At 38.2% G+C, this 16,346-nt stretch overlaps 1 protein-coding gene across 2 annotated transcripts in view; it reads left to right on the forward strand.

Moving 5' to 3' along the window:
* The window catches only part of LOC106781265 (uncharacterized), a 135,550-nt gene that overhangs the window by 66,154 nt on the left and 53,050 nt on the right, over positions 1-16,346 (forward strand). For both annotated transcript variants that reach the window (XM_070259647.1, XM_070259646.1), the window contains 3 exons: positions 12,602-12,889; positions 13,006-13,237; positions 14,778-14,944. In XM_070259647.1, the coding sequence (XP_070115748.1) occupies positions 12,754-12,889; positions 13,006-13,237; positions 14,778-14,944 (535 nt within the window). In that variant the 5' untranslated portion in view covers positions 12,602-12,753. The remainder of the gene's footprint in view (positions 1-12,601; positions 12,890-13,005; positions 13,238-14,777; positions 14,945-16,346) is intronic.

Consider the following 16,346-nt stretch of genomic DNA (forward strand, 5'->3'; position numbering starts at 1 on the left):
ATTTCCTTGCAAACTTTGATTTACTTTAAAAAGAAAATTCTTTAGAGATGGGCGGGACATTTGAATTGAAACTATGGAAGGATATTAATGTAATAGCCCAACTTTTTTTGTTGAGCAATTAATAATTTCATTAATTGACCAAGTAAATGAATAGTCACTTCTTTGAAGAGAATAGCAATCACAGGAGTTGTTTTTATAATTTGTTTTATAAACATTGCTGTAATATCAAAGGTAACGATATTAATATCAGGCAGCATGTAAACTCATTTCCAGTGTATAAATATAACAAATGGTTGACAATTATTTATTTATGCTGTTTTCATTGATTCAAGAATCAGTATTTTAAAATAATCTTTATTTACCATTTATTAGGAAAATGTGCAGCACTATCTGTGCAGATGTTACAGAAGAGACTAAGAATATCAATATTAAATAAAAAATAATATAGAGATTAGTTGAAATATATAAAGAGAATGTTTCACTATCATATACACAGTTAAAGTGGATGACTTTAGAGGGATATCTATAGGACTGGCTTCCTTCTTTTCCAATTGTATGTAAAGATGGTTCAGTCTCACTAACTGAACTTTCTGAATATTGCTCAATGTCTGCTGTTTTGCCATACCTGATATATGTGAATTATTAATAAAACCCCACAACATTAGCTAACATATTAACCATTTTAAATAAGACATATGTGTGATGGTCAAATATATCAGGTATACTGAAAAGGGTAAATAATGAGTTTAAAAAGATAACAGTTTTAAATTTGTATTTTTTGCGGGGCCGGCCTGGTGGCATAGCAGTTAAGTTCACATGTTCTGCTTTGATGGCCCGGGGTTCGCCGGTTTGGATCCTGGGTGCAGACATGACATCGCTTGGCAAGCCATGTTGTGGTAGGCGTCCCACATGTAAAAGTAGAGGAAGACGGGCACAGGTGTTAGCTCAGGGCCATTCTTCCTCAGCAAAAAGAGGAGGATTGGCAGCAGATGTTAGCTCAGGACTAATCTTCCTCCAAAAAAACAAATTGTATTCTTTGATTTCTGCCAACTATCATTTGATGTCCAAGGGAAAATTGTAATTAAATTCTTAAATTGTTCTATTATAGATCCAAAATAAAGGATTCACAGTACCTGTATTTATTGACATCAGCTTTAGATAACTCAATACGCTCATCACTTACAGGATATTAATAAAGAGGAGACATAACTTCTAGTATTTAAAGATGAAGAATTTATACATAAAGGCATATATCCAAACTAAAAATAAAGTGCTGGATTATGGGTTATTATTATAAATAGTGGCTTGATCATTCAGTCAAGATTGAGCATTAAAGCAGTTAAATATATTGTATGTAAATAGATTAATATGCAATAAATAGCTCCTTAGTAAACAATCAGTGACTGATATTTAAAACAAACTTGTCAAAAATGTAGTAATATTAAATATCACTGTATTTATTAAATGTTACTCACCCATATTTATTTGTCACCTATATTAATAATTGGGCTATCAGCCTTTACTAAGATTTCTCAATATGTATAGAAAATAGTTTTTACCTTAATATTTATGTAGCTTTTTTCTCATGATTTATAAGAAATATTATTTACTCTCATCTGAATATTAGTCTGCTCCCTTGCCAATGTAAAAAATGATGTTACTTCTTATGAAGCAAATCCTGTCTAACCACACTATGACTAGCAGTTTTGTGTTGTGACACTGAGCAAATTAAGGAATACGAAATAAATCAATTAATCTTACTTTTTGTTCTAGCATCCTTATTTTTTCAGTCCCTTTCACATTTTTATACCAAAGAATATTATAAGTATATGTTAAACACACATTTACCATTATACTTAGAGTAGTATAGTTATAGAGAGGTGATGATAGATAGACAGGTAGATAGAGTTATAAATATAAATATAAATAGATGGGTATCTGTAGTAATTTAAGTACATGCAAATATGAATGTTTAACTTTTGGAAGTAGATTTAGAATATAATGATATAATTAAGTTTCCTTCAACGTTTCCCAAAGGCTTTATAAATAACACTTGGATAACATTTTTAAGGTGTAACATGATTTTGAAAGTAAATTATAACTTGTAATCCTTCAACTAAAATAATTATTTTCAACTTTTAAGAGATGCATATTTTCTTTTTTAAAAACAATCAGCAGCATTATATAAAGTAGGTAACCCACCTATCTTGTTAGTCTTTCATTGCTAGTTAAGGTTTTATTTACAATTCCATCATATTTTTTCACTTGTAAATTTTCCAATAAGGATTTGTCATAGCTTACATCTGAGGTGGTTTGAGATTAGACTCACTCCAAAAATTTTATAGTAAAAACTTTTCAAAAATGTGTCAGGCATGTTTATTGGCTCGTTTGTCTTAAAGAACACAAAGGTTTATTCAGAAATAACATTCCTGAAATTTGTAGAAGTGGTCTTCACTTCTAAGAATCAAGTGGTCTTATCTATGTTTCTTTACTTCTACTACGTGACTGTGGTTTAAACTCTATAATTAAAATTTCCTTATAAGGAAATTTTCTTATGTTTTATAAATTCCTTATAAAACTTGTACATTAAGAAAAACAAATTAAAAAAGAAAATTTCACAATTACAATTTCATCACATAAAGGGAAGAGTCTATTCATGTTGTTCAATCAACACAAACCACCTAGTGTAAAATTGACTAAATTATTTTGGAGACACCAAACATAGTAGGTAGTTTAGCATGAAAAAAATAAGGCCTCTCAAGTGTTATGCTCCCTTCTGATTTTTAATACCACATCTTATCTTTCCATCTAATATTTGGAAAAAGAGATAAGTATTACAGATTTCTCTCTTCTAATTTATTTTAACACAAATTACTTTCCGGACTCTCTATTTATTTGTATTTTTATGTAATGTAATGTTTCCTCACTGGAATCAAACACCAAAAAAGGCAATATTGCTTTCTTTCACTAAAACCCCAGTGCCTGGTATAGCTTATGGGTGATTAAATTTTGATGACAATCATAAAAAATAAATTATGATTTGAAAAACTACCATTGGATGTGGTCATATAATAATGGTAAAAACAATTATGTTCACGCATTAGAAAAAATTAAATCAAACACCAACAACTTAAAGATTAAGAAGTAAAAAGATCATTTGTTAGGGAGAAGTAGAGGTGAATAATAAATCAGTTTGCCTAGCAGGTAAAACTCAGTTTGTTATCTTCTGGGAGGTAAATTTTTGAGTGTAAACATTTCTTTGAAAGATTAAATAAGACTTTACAATGTACCAGTCACATGGTGGAGAAAGGTACTTTATGACAGAAACAGTGTAGCCACTTTTTTTCCCAAGTAATTTTATTGGGATTATAGTGGTTTATAACATTGAGTAATTTCAGGTGTACGTTGTTGTTTATCAATTCCTGAATACTCTCCATCACGCTCAGGCCCCGTAGTCTAGTTTTTCTCCATCACCACACATATGTGCCCCTTTATCCCTTTCGTCCACCCCCCCCAAACCCCTTCCACTCTGGTAACCACTAATCTATTCCTTTATCCATGTATTTGTTATCTTCTACATACTCATGAAGTCATGCAGTGTTTGTCTTTCTCTGTCTATTTCACTTAACGTCATACCCTCAACTTCCATCAACGTTGTTGCAAATAGGATGGTTTTGTCTTTTTTATGGATGAGTAGTTTTCCATTGTATATATATATATACCACATCTTCTTTATCCATTCATCTATAGATAGGAAGTTGGGTTGTTTTCACACATTAGCTGTTGTGAATAATGCTGCAATGAATATAGTAGAGTATAAGTCTCTTTGGATCTTTGATTTCCAGTTCCTTGGATAAATACCCAGTAGTAGGATAGGTTGATCATATGCTATTTCTAATTTTTTGAGAAATCTCCATATTCTTTTCCATAGTAGCTGCGCCAGTTTGCATTGCCACCAGCAGTGTATGCAGCGTTACCCTTTCTCCATATGCTCTACAACATTTGCTGGTTTTTATCTTGGTAATTTCAGCCATTCTGACTAGTGGAATGTGATATCTCATTGTAGTTTTGATTTTCATTTCCCTAATAATTAGTGATGTTGAGCATCATTTCATGTGTCAGTTGGCCATCTGTCTATCTTCCTTGAAAAAATGTCTGTTCATATCCTCTGCCCATTTTTTGATTGGGTTTTTTTTTTTTTTTTTTGATTTGCATGAGTTCTTCATATATTTTGGAGATCAACCCCTTGTCTGATAAATTATTTGCAAATATTTTCTCTCAGTTGATGGGTTGTCTTTCCATTTTGTTCCTGATTTTCTTTCCTTTGAAGAAGCTTTATAGTCTGATGTAGTCCCATTTGTTAAGCTTTTCTTTTGTTTCCCTTGGCTGAGTAGACAGGGTATTTGAAAAGAAGAGTCTAAGACCAATGTCAAAGACTATATTGCCTATATTTTATTCTAGGAGTTTTATGCTTTCAGGTCTTGCATTCAAATCTTTAATACATTTAGAATTAATTTTTGTGTATGGTGCAAGATAATGGTCTACTTTCATTCTTTTGCATGTAGCTGTCCAGTTTTCCCAAAACCATTTATTGAAGAGACTTCCCTTTCTCCCTTGTATGTTCTTGGCTCATTTGTCAAAGATTAACTGTCCATAGATGTGTGATTTTATTTCTGGGTTTCCCATTCTTATCCATTGATCTGTTTGTTTGTTTTATTACTATAGCTTTGTAGTATGTTTTGAAGTCAGGGGTTGTGATGCCTCCAGCTATTTTCTTTTTTCTCAGGATTGCTTTGGCTATTTGGAGTCTTCTGTTGTTCCATATGAATTTTTGGATTTTTTGTACTGTTTCTGTGAAGAATGTCAATGGGATTTTGATTGGGATTGCATTGAATATGTAGGTTGCTTTAGCTAGTATGGACATTTAACTATGTTTATTCTTTTGACCCATGAACATGGCATATCTTTCAATTTCTTTATATTTTCTATAATTTTTTTCAATAATTTCTTATAGTTTTCACTGTACACGTCTTCTACCTCTTTGGTTAAGTTTATTCCTAGGTATTTTATTCTTTTTGTTGTAATTGTAAATGGGATTGTATTCTTGATTTCTTTTTCTGCTAGTTCACTGTTAGTGTATAGGAATGCAACTGATTTTTTAAAATTGATTTCGTACCTTGCAACTTTGCTGTAGTTATTTCTAATATTTTTCTGGAGGATTTTTTAGGGTTTTCTATATATAGGATGAGATGATATAGGATGATATCATCGGCAAATAACGAAAGTTTCACTTTTTCCTTTCCAATTTGGATTCTTTTTATTTATTTTTCTTGCCTAATTGCTCTGGCCAATACTTCCAGTAGTACGTTGAATAAGAGTGGCAAGAGTGGCACCTTGTCTTGTTCCTGTTCTCAGAGGGATGGCTTTCAGTTTTTCACCATTAAGGATTATGTTGGCTGTGGGTTTGTCATATATGGCCTTTAGTATGTTGTACTTTCCTTCTATAGTCATTTTATTGATAGCTTTTATCATAAATGGATGTTGGATCTTGTCAAATGCTTTCTGTGAATTTATTGCAATGATCACGTGATTCTTATTCCTCATTTTGTAAATGTGGTGTATTACATTGATTGATTTGCAGATGTTGAACCATCCTAGCATCCCTGGAATAAATCCCACTTGATCATGGTGTACTATCCTTGTTATGTATTGCTGTATTGTGTTTTCCAATATTTTGTTGAGGATTTTTGCATTTATGTTCATCAGCAATATTGGCCTGTAGTTCTCCTTCTTTGTGTTTCCATTGTCTGCTTTTGGTATCAGGGCGATGTTGGCCTCATAGAATGTGTTAGGAAGCATTCCATCTTCTTCCATTTTTTTGAATAGTTTGAGAAGGAGAGGTACGAATCTTCTTTGAATGTTTGGTAGAATTCTCCAGAGAAGCCATCTGGCCCTGGACTTCTGTTTTGTGGGAAGTTTTCAATTACTGCTTCAATCTCTGTACTTGTGATTGGTCTACTCAGATACCCTATTTCTTCTTGATTCAGTTTTTGGGAGGGTGCATGAGTGTAGGAATTCATCCATTTCTTTTACATTATCGAACTTGTGGGCATACAGTTTTTCATAGTATCCTCTTATAATCCTTTGTACTTCTGCAGTATCTGTTGTAGTTTCCCCTCTTTAATTTCCTATTTTATTTATTTGGCCTTCTCTCTTTTTGTTTGGTGAGTTTGGCTAAGAGTTTTTCAATTTTGTTTATCTTCTCAAAGAACTACCTCTTAGTTTCATTCATCCTTTCTATGCTGTTTTTTGGTCTCTATTTCATTTTTTCTGCTCTGATTTTTATTATTTCCCTACTTTTGCTGACTTTCACCTTCATCTATTCTTCTTTTTGTAGCTCTGTTAGGTGCATTTTATATTACTTATTTGAGATTTTTCTTGTTTGTTCAGGTGGGCCTGTACTGGTATGAATTTCCCTCTTATGACTGCATTTACTGCATCCCATAAGAGTTAGTATGTTGTATTTTCATTTTTGTTTGCCTCTAATCATTTTGTAATTTCCCCTTTGACTTATTCAGTGATCCAATAGTTGTTAAATAGCATATTGTTTAGTCTCCAGATATTTCTGACTTTCTCAATTTTGTTCTTATGGTTGATTTCCAGCTTCAGAGCACTGTGATTGGAAAAGATGGTTGGGATGATTTCATTCTTCTTAAATTTACTGAGGCTTTCCTTTTGTCCAAGCATATACTCTGTCTTTGAGAATGTTCCATGTGTACTTGAGAAGAATGTGTATTCTGCTGTTTGGGGATGGGATGTTCTCTCCATATATATATCTATTAAGCCCATCTGCTCAGGTGTTTCATTGAAATCCACTATTTCCCTGTCGACCTTCTGTCTGGATGGTCTATCTATTGATGTAAGTGGGGTGTTGATGTCCCCTACTATGATTGTGTTGCTGAGAATTTCTCCCTTAAGGTCTGCTCATAATTGCTTTATGTACTTTGGTGTCTCTGTGTTAAGTGCACATATATTAATGTGTTATGTCCTCTTGGCAGAAAAATCCCTTTTATCATTGTCTCCTGCCCCTCTTTGTCTCTCCTTGTCTTTTTTATCTTGCAGTCAGCTTTGTCTGATGTAAGTATGGCAACACTTGCTTCCTTTTATTTGCTGTTTGCTTGGAGTTTTGTCTTCCACCCCTTTCTGCTAAGCCTGTGTTTGTCTTTAGGCCTGAGATGCGTTTCCTGGAGGCAGCATATTGTTGGGTCTTCTTTTTTAATCCACTCAGCTGCTCTGTGTCTTTTGATCGGAGAATTCCATCCATTGACATTTAGAGTTATTATTGATATTTGAAGGCTTAATACTTTCATTTTATCTCTTGTTTTCCAGCTGTTCTATGTTTCCACTGTTTCCCTTCCCTTGTATGTCTGACTGCCATTTCACTTTGGAGGTTTTCTGTGGTGGTTTTGTAGATTTTCTTTTTATTTATGAATTGTGGCTCTGCTCTGATTTTTTGTTTAGTGGTTACTGTTACATTTGTATAAAAGATCTCATAGATGAGACTCTCTATTTTCTCACAGCCTCTTTTCTCCATTAGCCTAAGTAGGTTCCATCCCTTTCCTCCAGCCTATCCTGTTTTTCATACACTATTGTTTCTTAGTTAGTAAGTTCTTTCTTGCATTGAGCAGAAGAGTACTTTCTTATTTCTCCTACCCATCCTGTCTTTTGGAGACACAAGTAGAATCTGGATCCAAGTTCCATGGAACATCCTTAGAAATATGCAGAGATGGTCAACTATTCTCAGATTTCTTGAGTTGAAGCATCTCCAGTTCATCAGCCATCCCTGAAAAAACATGACTTCATGTCAGGTCACCACATTGGTAGTCTCTTTTGTTTCAATTCATTTTTAAACAGTAGGATTTGGAAGGGAATGCACTACACTAGGCATGGCTTGATTAGCAAAAGACAGATTCTCATGTCTCATATTAGAGCACTTTTCTTCTATCAGAATAGGTAAGAATATTCCCTTTCTTCTTGTACATACTGTATATGATTATCAACTCTATCCTTTTGATGGGCACATCATACAGTGATGACCACATCATACATTGAGTTAAAGAAAAAAGAAAACCACTAGATCTTTCTAACTATACATTCATCTGTTTTTTGTGCATTAGTTTTGGGGCTGACCCTGGGAAGTTATGTTTATCCTGTTAGGTTTCTTTTGATTGAGTTACTACAATCCTAATTTTGGTTGACTCTAAGGTTTCTATCTTAAAAGAATGAGTAGATGATTATGCCATCAACCGAGATCAAAAATACAGGAGAAAGGTGTGTGTGTACATGCACCCATGCATGCATGCCTTAAAGGAGGACTGAGGATGGAAGCCTGAGGAATCCCAATATTAAGAGGCAGCTGGGAGAAAGGAGGCAACAGAAGACACCAAGAAGGGGTGAGCCATAGTTTGTTATGAAAAGGAGAGGAGTATCTTGGAAGCTGGACTGACTGTGTTTTCAGGATTATGGTAGACACCTGAATACATAATGAACAGGACGTGGTCTCTGCCTCTGCTCCTGTTTTGATTTGCTCCATGGTTCAGCTCTTCATTTAATGGCACTACCTAGTCCATCATGCCTGACAACTTGCAGTCACCTTTTATTTGTCCTTCATAATCTCGCATCTATTGGGTTAACCACGTTTTACTGACAAAACATCATTTCGAATTATAGCATACTTACTGGGAAAAACGCACAAATCTAGAGTATCTAGCTCAATGACTTTCTTTAACAATGTAAACACATTGTAATAGCCACCCCCTATCACTATTCTGGCTCTCCAGAAGCCTCTATCATTCCCCTTTGCAGAAATTTCTCCCACCCAAGGTAACCACTACTCTGACTTCTATCACTGTAGCTTAGTTTTGCCAGTTTTTGAGCTCAGGTAGATGGAATTATACTCTATGTACTCCTCTCTACCAGGCCCCTTTTGTTAAAAATCCTGTCTAAGATTCATCCATGTTGTTGCAGATAATTGCTTGGTTTTTATATAGCTCTGTAGATCTGATTATCTATTACTGCATAACACATTAGTTTTGGTTATTGATAACTGCATAACATGGAACTCCAAATTAGTGGAGTGAAACAGTAACCATTTTATTAGTCAGATTCCGTGGGTTAGAAATTTATTAGAGAGAAATTTCCCTGTTCTCTTATGGTTGGGGTCTAGAATGATTTAGAGGCTCTTTCACTCACATGGATGGTACCTTGGCTGGGATGTCTTGAAGACCAAAATCCTCTGGGATCGTTCATAAGGGCACCTACATTTCTTGTTTTGAAAAGTGGCTATTTTCTTTTTCCAATGGTACATCTGAAGTGCAATTTCAATGGAGATGGAAACTTCACTTGAAAGTTGCTCTACTTCTATTCCACTTTTGGGTTCCAAGTGACTTGATCAAATAGTGTTCAGATATTGCCGATACAAAGGCTGTACTGGGGTTGGTGATCATATATGACCAGAGGAAACTTAATGTCAGTATGTAGAAGTGGAGATTCCTTTGAGGAAGGGAGGAGGTTTAGGAAATGCTTGGTGAGCACAGTCTGTCTGGTATTGGATAAAATCACAAGAATTTGGGGATGAACTCATGCCTCCTCATCTTGGCCCCTGGTCTTGAGATACCAAGTATAAATGGACATGGTGTGTGTCAGGGCTTGTGTTGGTGGTCTATTTTCTTCAGTGCATATGGTTCATCTTCTGTTTAGGAACGAAGTCTTATCACCTGATCGCCAGCGTAGCAGTTGCTATGAAGGTGGCTGTGCCCTGGTTGCAGATTCTCCATGAGGAGATTCTCCAAGAGGCCTTAGCTCTTCACAGCTTGTTGGCTGGCTTCACTGAGCAAGCTTCCTGAGAGTGGCATGTCCTTGGAAGTCACATCACACCACTTCCACAGAGCAACGCTTCTACTCTGTTGATTGAAGTAGGTTCACGCCTGCCTAGACTCAAGGGGAGGGAACCTAAACCTCACATATTCATGGGTTGTGTCTCAAAGAATTTGTGGCCAATTTTTAAAACCACCATGAGCTAGATAGTGGAATTGATTTATCCATTCTATTGTAGATGGATATTTGAGTACTTTCTACTTTGGAGGAATGAAGAGAATGATGCTCTAATCATTCTTGCTCCTTTCTCTTGGTTCACATGTTTGCATTTTAGTTGACTGCATATCTAAGAGTAGAATTGCTTGTCACCTTGTATGTATATCTCTGCTTTACTAGATAGATCCTGCCAAACAGTTTTCCAAAGTGGTTGTACAAATTCATAGTCCTACCAGCAATGTGTGAGAATTCCACTTGCTCTGCAGCCTCACCTCCTCTTGCTGCCATAGTTCAACTTTTAATACCTGGTTTTAATCCTTCTGCCGTTGTGAATAAGATCTCAGTGTGGTTGTATTGCCATTTCTCTGATAACTAGTGATTTGAGCACCTTTACATATGCTTGTTAGACATTGGGATGCTCTGTGTTGTGAAGTGCCTATTCAAGTCTTTTGCCCATTTTTAACAAATTGGGTTGTTTCCCTTTTTTCTTATTGTAATGCTGAAGTTTTTATGTATTCTGTATGTGAATCCTCTTTTGACTACTAGAATTAGAAACATCTCTTCCCATCCTGTGAGTTGCAAAATCCCTCTTGTAATGTGTCTTTTCACGAACTGCAATTCTAAATTTTAATGAATTCCAGTTTACCAACTTTTTTTTTTATAGAGAGAGTGTTTTTGTGTGTGTGTGAGGGGTCTTCTTTAAGAAGTTTTTGCTACTCTGTCGTCCTGAAGATGTTTTCTTATGTTGTCTTCTAGGAGCTTTATTATGTTACCTTTCGCCTTTAGGTCAAAGTGTCCAGGAATGGAGTTTTGTGTGTTGTGAGGGTAGGGGTCAAAGTTTCTTCTATATCCATATGCTTATCTGTATGAGAAATAACAGGCAGCATTGGGACAGGTGGACACAAGCCTGGGAGTTAGGGGTCCTGTATTCTCAGGCTTAACTGACCGTCAAAGCACCCTCTGAACTTGGGAGTGTTATTTTCCCAGTTCTGCCTCCTCTCAGACTCCTTCCTTCCTCGCTCCTTCCATCCATTCTTTCCTTCCTTTCTTCCTTCCTTCCATCTATCCATCCAACCATCTGTCCAGATATCAATCTGTCCAACTGTCCTTCTGCCTGTTCGCCTGTTTTTCCTTCTTCTCTCCTTCCATCCTCTTTCCTCCCATCGCTCCAACTTCTCTTCCTTGTGTGTATTCTTCCTGCTTTCCCTTTGATCCTCCATTTGTCCACTCTTCCTCTGTCCTTCCAAGTATCTCCTCTGTCTGTGCCTCTACCTATCTCTTTGTCCCGTCTCTCTCTTCAACCACATTCACTCTCTTGGGTTCATCTCATTCACAGGCTTGCTCTTACCTCTACTCACACAATCCCTCCTTCCGTCACTCACATTTATGGCTCACCTGTGGATGATTGTCCTGGAACAGGCACTAGTGGAGCACAGAGGAGCCTGGGGGGCTTCTCCACTCTGTGTGGAGCTCTGTCCCCCCACCCCCGATGACAGCCCTTTCCACAGCTTCTGAACCAGGCACCATGTTCCTGCCTACTCCCTCATAACCAGACCCACCACAAGCCACCACAAGTATATGGGGCCCCTCTTCCTTTCCAAGAGAAGCTCTCCAGCCCCACATATCTACCAGCCAATTATTACTCAGGAGCTGGGAAGCCAAGGTATGGAATTCTGGTTTTAGAGCAGTCATGCTGATGACAAAGATTATACCAATAATTCAATCAGATGCCAGTCCTTGAGCCCCTAGTCTTGTCAAATTAAGAAATAAATATAACACAAGCGGGGGATGCTTTGATGAGAGGCACCTAGCATCATTTGAAGGGGAAGGACTTTCTGCAGAAAGTTTTGCCTAATTGGGATCTTTAAGAATGAGTAAGAGTTACCTAGGAAAATAGGGTATGGTGAGTGTTCCTGGTAGAGGGAATTCCATGAGGAAAGGCCCAGTAGGCAAAAACAGGATAGTGTATGGAAGAATTGATAGGAATTTGGTTTTCCTGAAGCACAAAGCCCAACTCACAGTGAATGGATCAATGAGGCTGAAGAGTCAGCGGGAGCCAGATCTAGAAGGGCATTTAGTGCCAGGTCAAGAAAGGTAAACTTAATGCTGAAGACCTCAGGGAGCCATGGGTGTTACTAGAGCAGGAGTGCTCCTAGTGAGGTTTTCCTTTCAAAAATTTTTTCTAATGTTCAAGGCAGAGAACATCCTTTAGACAGAGCATCCAGTGAGTCTGTTAGGGTGTTGTTTCTGGTGAGAAAAGATAAGACTGAGCTGGGACATGGATGGAGAGAAGAAATGTACTGAGGACCATTCTGCAAGTGGAATTGGTGTTACTAGGAAGTGACGGAGGAGGATCTGAGCAGAAATACTGGCTTCAACATGGATGACCACGTCAGTGGGTGGTGGTGCCACTGGGAGAGAAGACAACAGATTATAATGAATGTGGGCCCCTGATCTGGTCTCAGGCCAGCTCTCCGTGATGGCCATCTCTCCCCATGTCTTATTGCAGCTGAGGCACGACCTGAAGACCCTCACCCTCAGCTTCAGCATCTCCAACCTCCAGTATTCAACAGACATGAGCAAGGGCTCAGGCACGTTCAACTCCACTGGGAGAGTCCTGCAGCACCTGATGAGACCCTGGTGCCCTCAGCTTCTGGTAAGATGAGTCCCAGCCAGCCACTCCCCACATACTGTCTCTCCTGTTCACCCTCCTCCTCCTTTCTCCACAGCTTTGATCCTTGTTCAGGAAGAGTAGCCTGGGCCCCTTATATATGGATTGTAAACTGGTTTCCCTCAGGTAAGTTCCTTTCCATAGAATTTGCCAGTCATGACCACTTTTGGTGACCACTCCATTTTTCAGTCTTCACAATGACTGCCAATTTGCTCCTTCCTCACTCTGGCCCCCATTTTCAGAGGTTTCAGGATATCTCTCTAGAGGCCCTCTCTCCCCGGGCCTCAGAAGGATGGGGCAGCTACTGGTGTGGATTCTGTCTGCACCTACTATGCTCACCCCGTGGCTCATGACAGAGAGTGTGACAGAGACCCCGTGTGACCGAGAGCAGCATTCCTGGGATCTGAAACAGCTGACCCACCATGTCACACAGGGGCCTCCACCACCTGATCAAGGACAGCCTTTTTGTCAGTGGTAAGTGTTCATGCAGAGCTTAGAATTACTATGATCATTACTTATACTGTTCTATTTTATTTCCTCTTTAACAATCAGCCCAAGTTCTGGTTGGGTGGCACCTTCCTCAAACCTCCATAGGGAGACCCTCTCTTGTTATTTTAGATCTGATTCATATACTATATGTTTTCATTTCTTAGGGTTTTCTATATAAATCATCAAGTCATCTGCAAAAGGAAATAATTTTACATGTTCCTTTTGAATTTAGATGCCTTTTTAAAATTTTTCTTGCCTAAGTGCCCTCATTAGAACCTCTAGTTCAGGGTGAATAACATATGAAACGAGGGCCGACAACATTGTTTTGTCCCTGGTCTTAGGGGGAAATTATCAGTCTTTCACTATCGACTGTGATATGACCTGTCGGTTTTCAAGGATTTTACTTATTAGATTGATAAAGTTCCTTTCTGTTCTTAATGTGTTGAGTGTTGTTTTTTTTTTAATCCTGAAGGATGTTGTATTTTGTCAAATTCTCTTTTGTATGTCTGTATCAAGATCAAGTGGCATTTTTCCATTATTCTATTAATATGGCCAGTTACATGAATCAATTTTCCAGATGGGAAGCCACACTTTCAGCTAGAGGTGAGAGATTGAGACCTTCTCTAGTCTTTCCTGGGCATGCACAGAGCCCTGCACACTTGTGACCTTCTAGATCCTCACCAATACATTGGAGCTTTTCAGAGCCCTCATACACATGTCATTCTCCTAATTTTTCTTTTCAGTTTTTCACTCACCTCTCACTTGCCTCAACTAGTATAGCTTGCTCAGGTAGCTACAATAGGAAACATGTACCACTAATTGTTCTGGTAAGTACACTAGGGGAGGCTCTCCTCACTGAGCAAGCTCTGAGTCAAGTCAAGAGAAGCCCCCCAAATTGGACATTTACAAGGAGCTGCCAGGTAGGTCAGATGGTGAAATTCAATGGGGATGGGTCTTTGTGAACTCCAAACCCATTATGCCTGTTAGGCTGCTGGTTTTTACATCTACCATGGTTCTGAGACTGATGGTTTTCCAAGTTGCTAAGGCTATGATCAGAGTAGGATGGGAACAGCACAAATTTTAATGCCACTGAGATTATTCCCTTTACCAAGATTCCACTGTCTTTCTTAACTATACACTCCTCAGATTGTTGCAAGCATTTAGTTAACTTCTAGACTTCTGTAAAACTTGATTTTTTACCATTTTCACCAGAACTCTCATTGTTTGCATGGATTTTCAGAAGTCCTTACTCCGACATTTCAGAAACGTTCTCCCTGTGGCTATTTATTTATAAATTAATTACATTAACTTACATGACATGAGAAATTTAGTTCCTCGCTCACACACATTAGCCACATTTTAAGTGCTCAGAAACCACCTGGGGCTAATAATGATTCTATTGGATAGGGAAGACACAAATGTTGACATCCTTGCTGAAAGTTCTCTTAAATAGGCCCTAGAAGCAGGGCATCTAGAATCAGGGTAGAACTCCAGACAATCTTGTTCACCCCTTGTGCCCTTCCAGGTCTGTCCCCTGCAGTAACCACAGTAGGGTGGCCTCCCTGTGTAACTTATCACCACTGGGACACAGAATGGATAGAGTTGTGATCTGTGAGGAATTCTTGTATCTGACGCAGGATGGCACCCAGCTGCAGAGCTTTGCCCTGGACAAGAACAGTGTCCTCATGGATGGTAAGGCTCCCTGCACATTGGATTTGAGTGTCGTTTCCAACTTCCACACCTGGGGTCCTTCCTGGGAATCTGGATGCCTGTGGATGGGACAGCATTCAACTTTCTCAGATCAGCAGGAGATGGCATAGTCCCCCAGGCTTTTCCCACCACTGAGGGAGAGAAAAGGGCTCCCAGTGGGAGATTGCAGGCACTTGCCTTCTCTCAGATGGCTCTGTGGTCTCAGGCTAGTCACCTTCCCCGTCTGGACACTTGCTTCATTATCTCTGCATTGAAAACACTTGGTCAGATGACCATGGAGGACCTTCAGCTGTGTGTGAACCAGCCTTGGCAGATGTGACAGGATGGGCCTGTTTTCTGATCCATGGGCTGTATGAAAATAGGTATGGGCCTGATGACTCATGGGCTGTATTTTGCCAAGTCCTGCTCTAGATCAGAAGGATACACTAGAACTTTCTGTAATGATGGAAATGTTCTATATCTGTGCTATCCAGTACAAAGCCACATGTGGCTACCAACTAATTGAAGGGTGGTGTTGTGACTGGTTTTTATCAATACTGATTTTAATGTTACTAAGGTACCTGATTTTTAATTTTATTTAATTAAAATTAATTTTTATTTAAAAAGGCACTTGATACTCCATATTGGACAATATATCACTAAGAAGTTGCCTGGAGAGAGGTTGCACATGTAGGGAGATTTGCAACCCTCCCCAGTGCCCAATGAGTGCTCTGTGTCCCTAACCTGCGAAGTTGATGGTGTAGCTGGCAATAACAAGAATAGGTGATTGAAATTATAAATGATATGATGTGAACCAGTCCATACTTGGGAGCTGTAATAGAGAAGGCTTCCTGAAGGAAATTCCATTGTAGGTGAATCCTGGCATATGAATATAAACCAACGTGGTAAAGGAGAAGGCAATAAATGTGTTTCTATGCAGAGTAGAAATCATTTGAATGGGAACTTACAAATTTACAGAGGTCCAATGGGCTTACCAACTAGTGACCCATGCTCCCCCACCCATCATAAGATGGCTTGGCCCAATTTCAGTCCTCTGTGCCCAGAAATATAAATTTGATTTAATTTGTTACACTCCTGTAGTGTGATAACGGCCTTGGATTATGTAGCAAAGTGTCCAAATTTTTCAGACATGCAAACTGAAATGGGGTGAAACATCAGGATGTCTACTTGCCTTTAATTATTTTTGTGAGGGGTTGGTGTCAAGATAGCAGCATAGGCAGACTCTGAACTCACCTCCTCGCATGAAAACAACAAACCAATAACCATTTTTTGAACAATTACACCAGAGAGAGAAGTGGGAACTGGATAAAAAGGACCCCCAAAACAGGGGACAGTCCCAACTGAGGTAGAAGAGGGAGAAATTCCTTCTGTATATAAAAGCATC

This window comes from Equus caballus, unplaced genomic scaffold (assembly GCF_041296265.1).
Source record: "Equus caballus isolate H_3958 breed thoroughbred unplaced genomic scaffold, TB-T2T haplotype2-0000440, whole genome shotgun sequence".
Taxonomy (NCBI): Eukaryota; Metazoa; Chordata; class Mammalia; order Perissodactyla; family Equidae; genus Equus; species Equus caballus.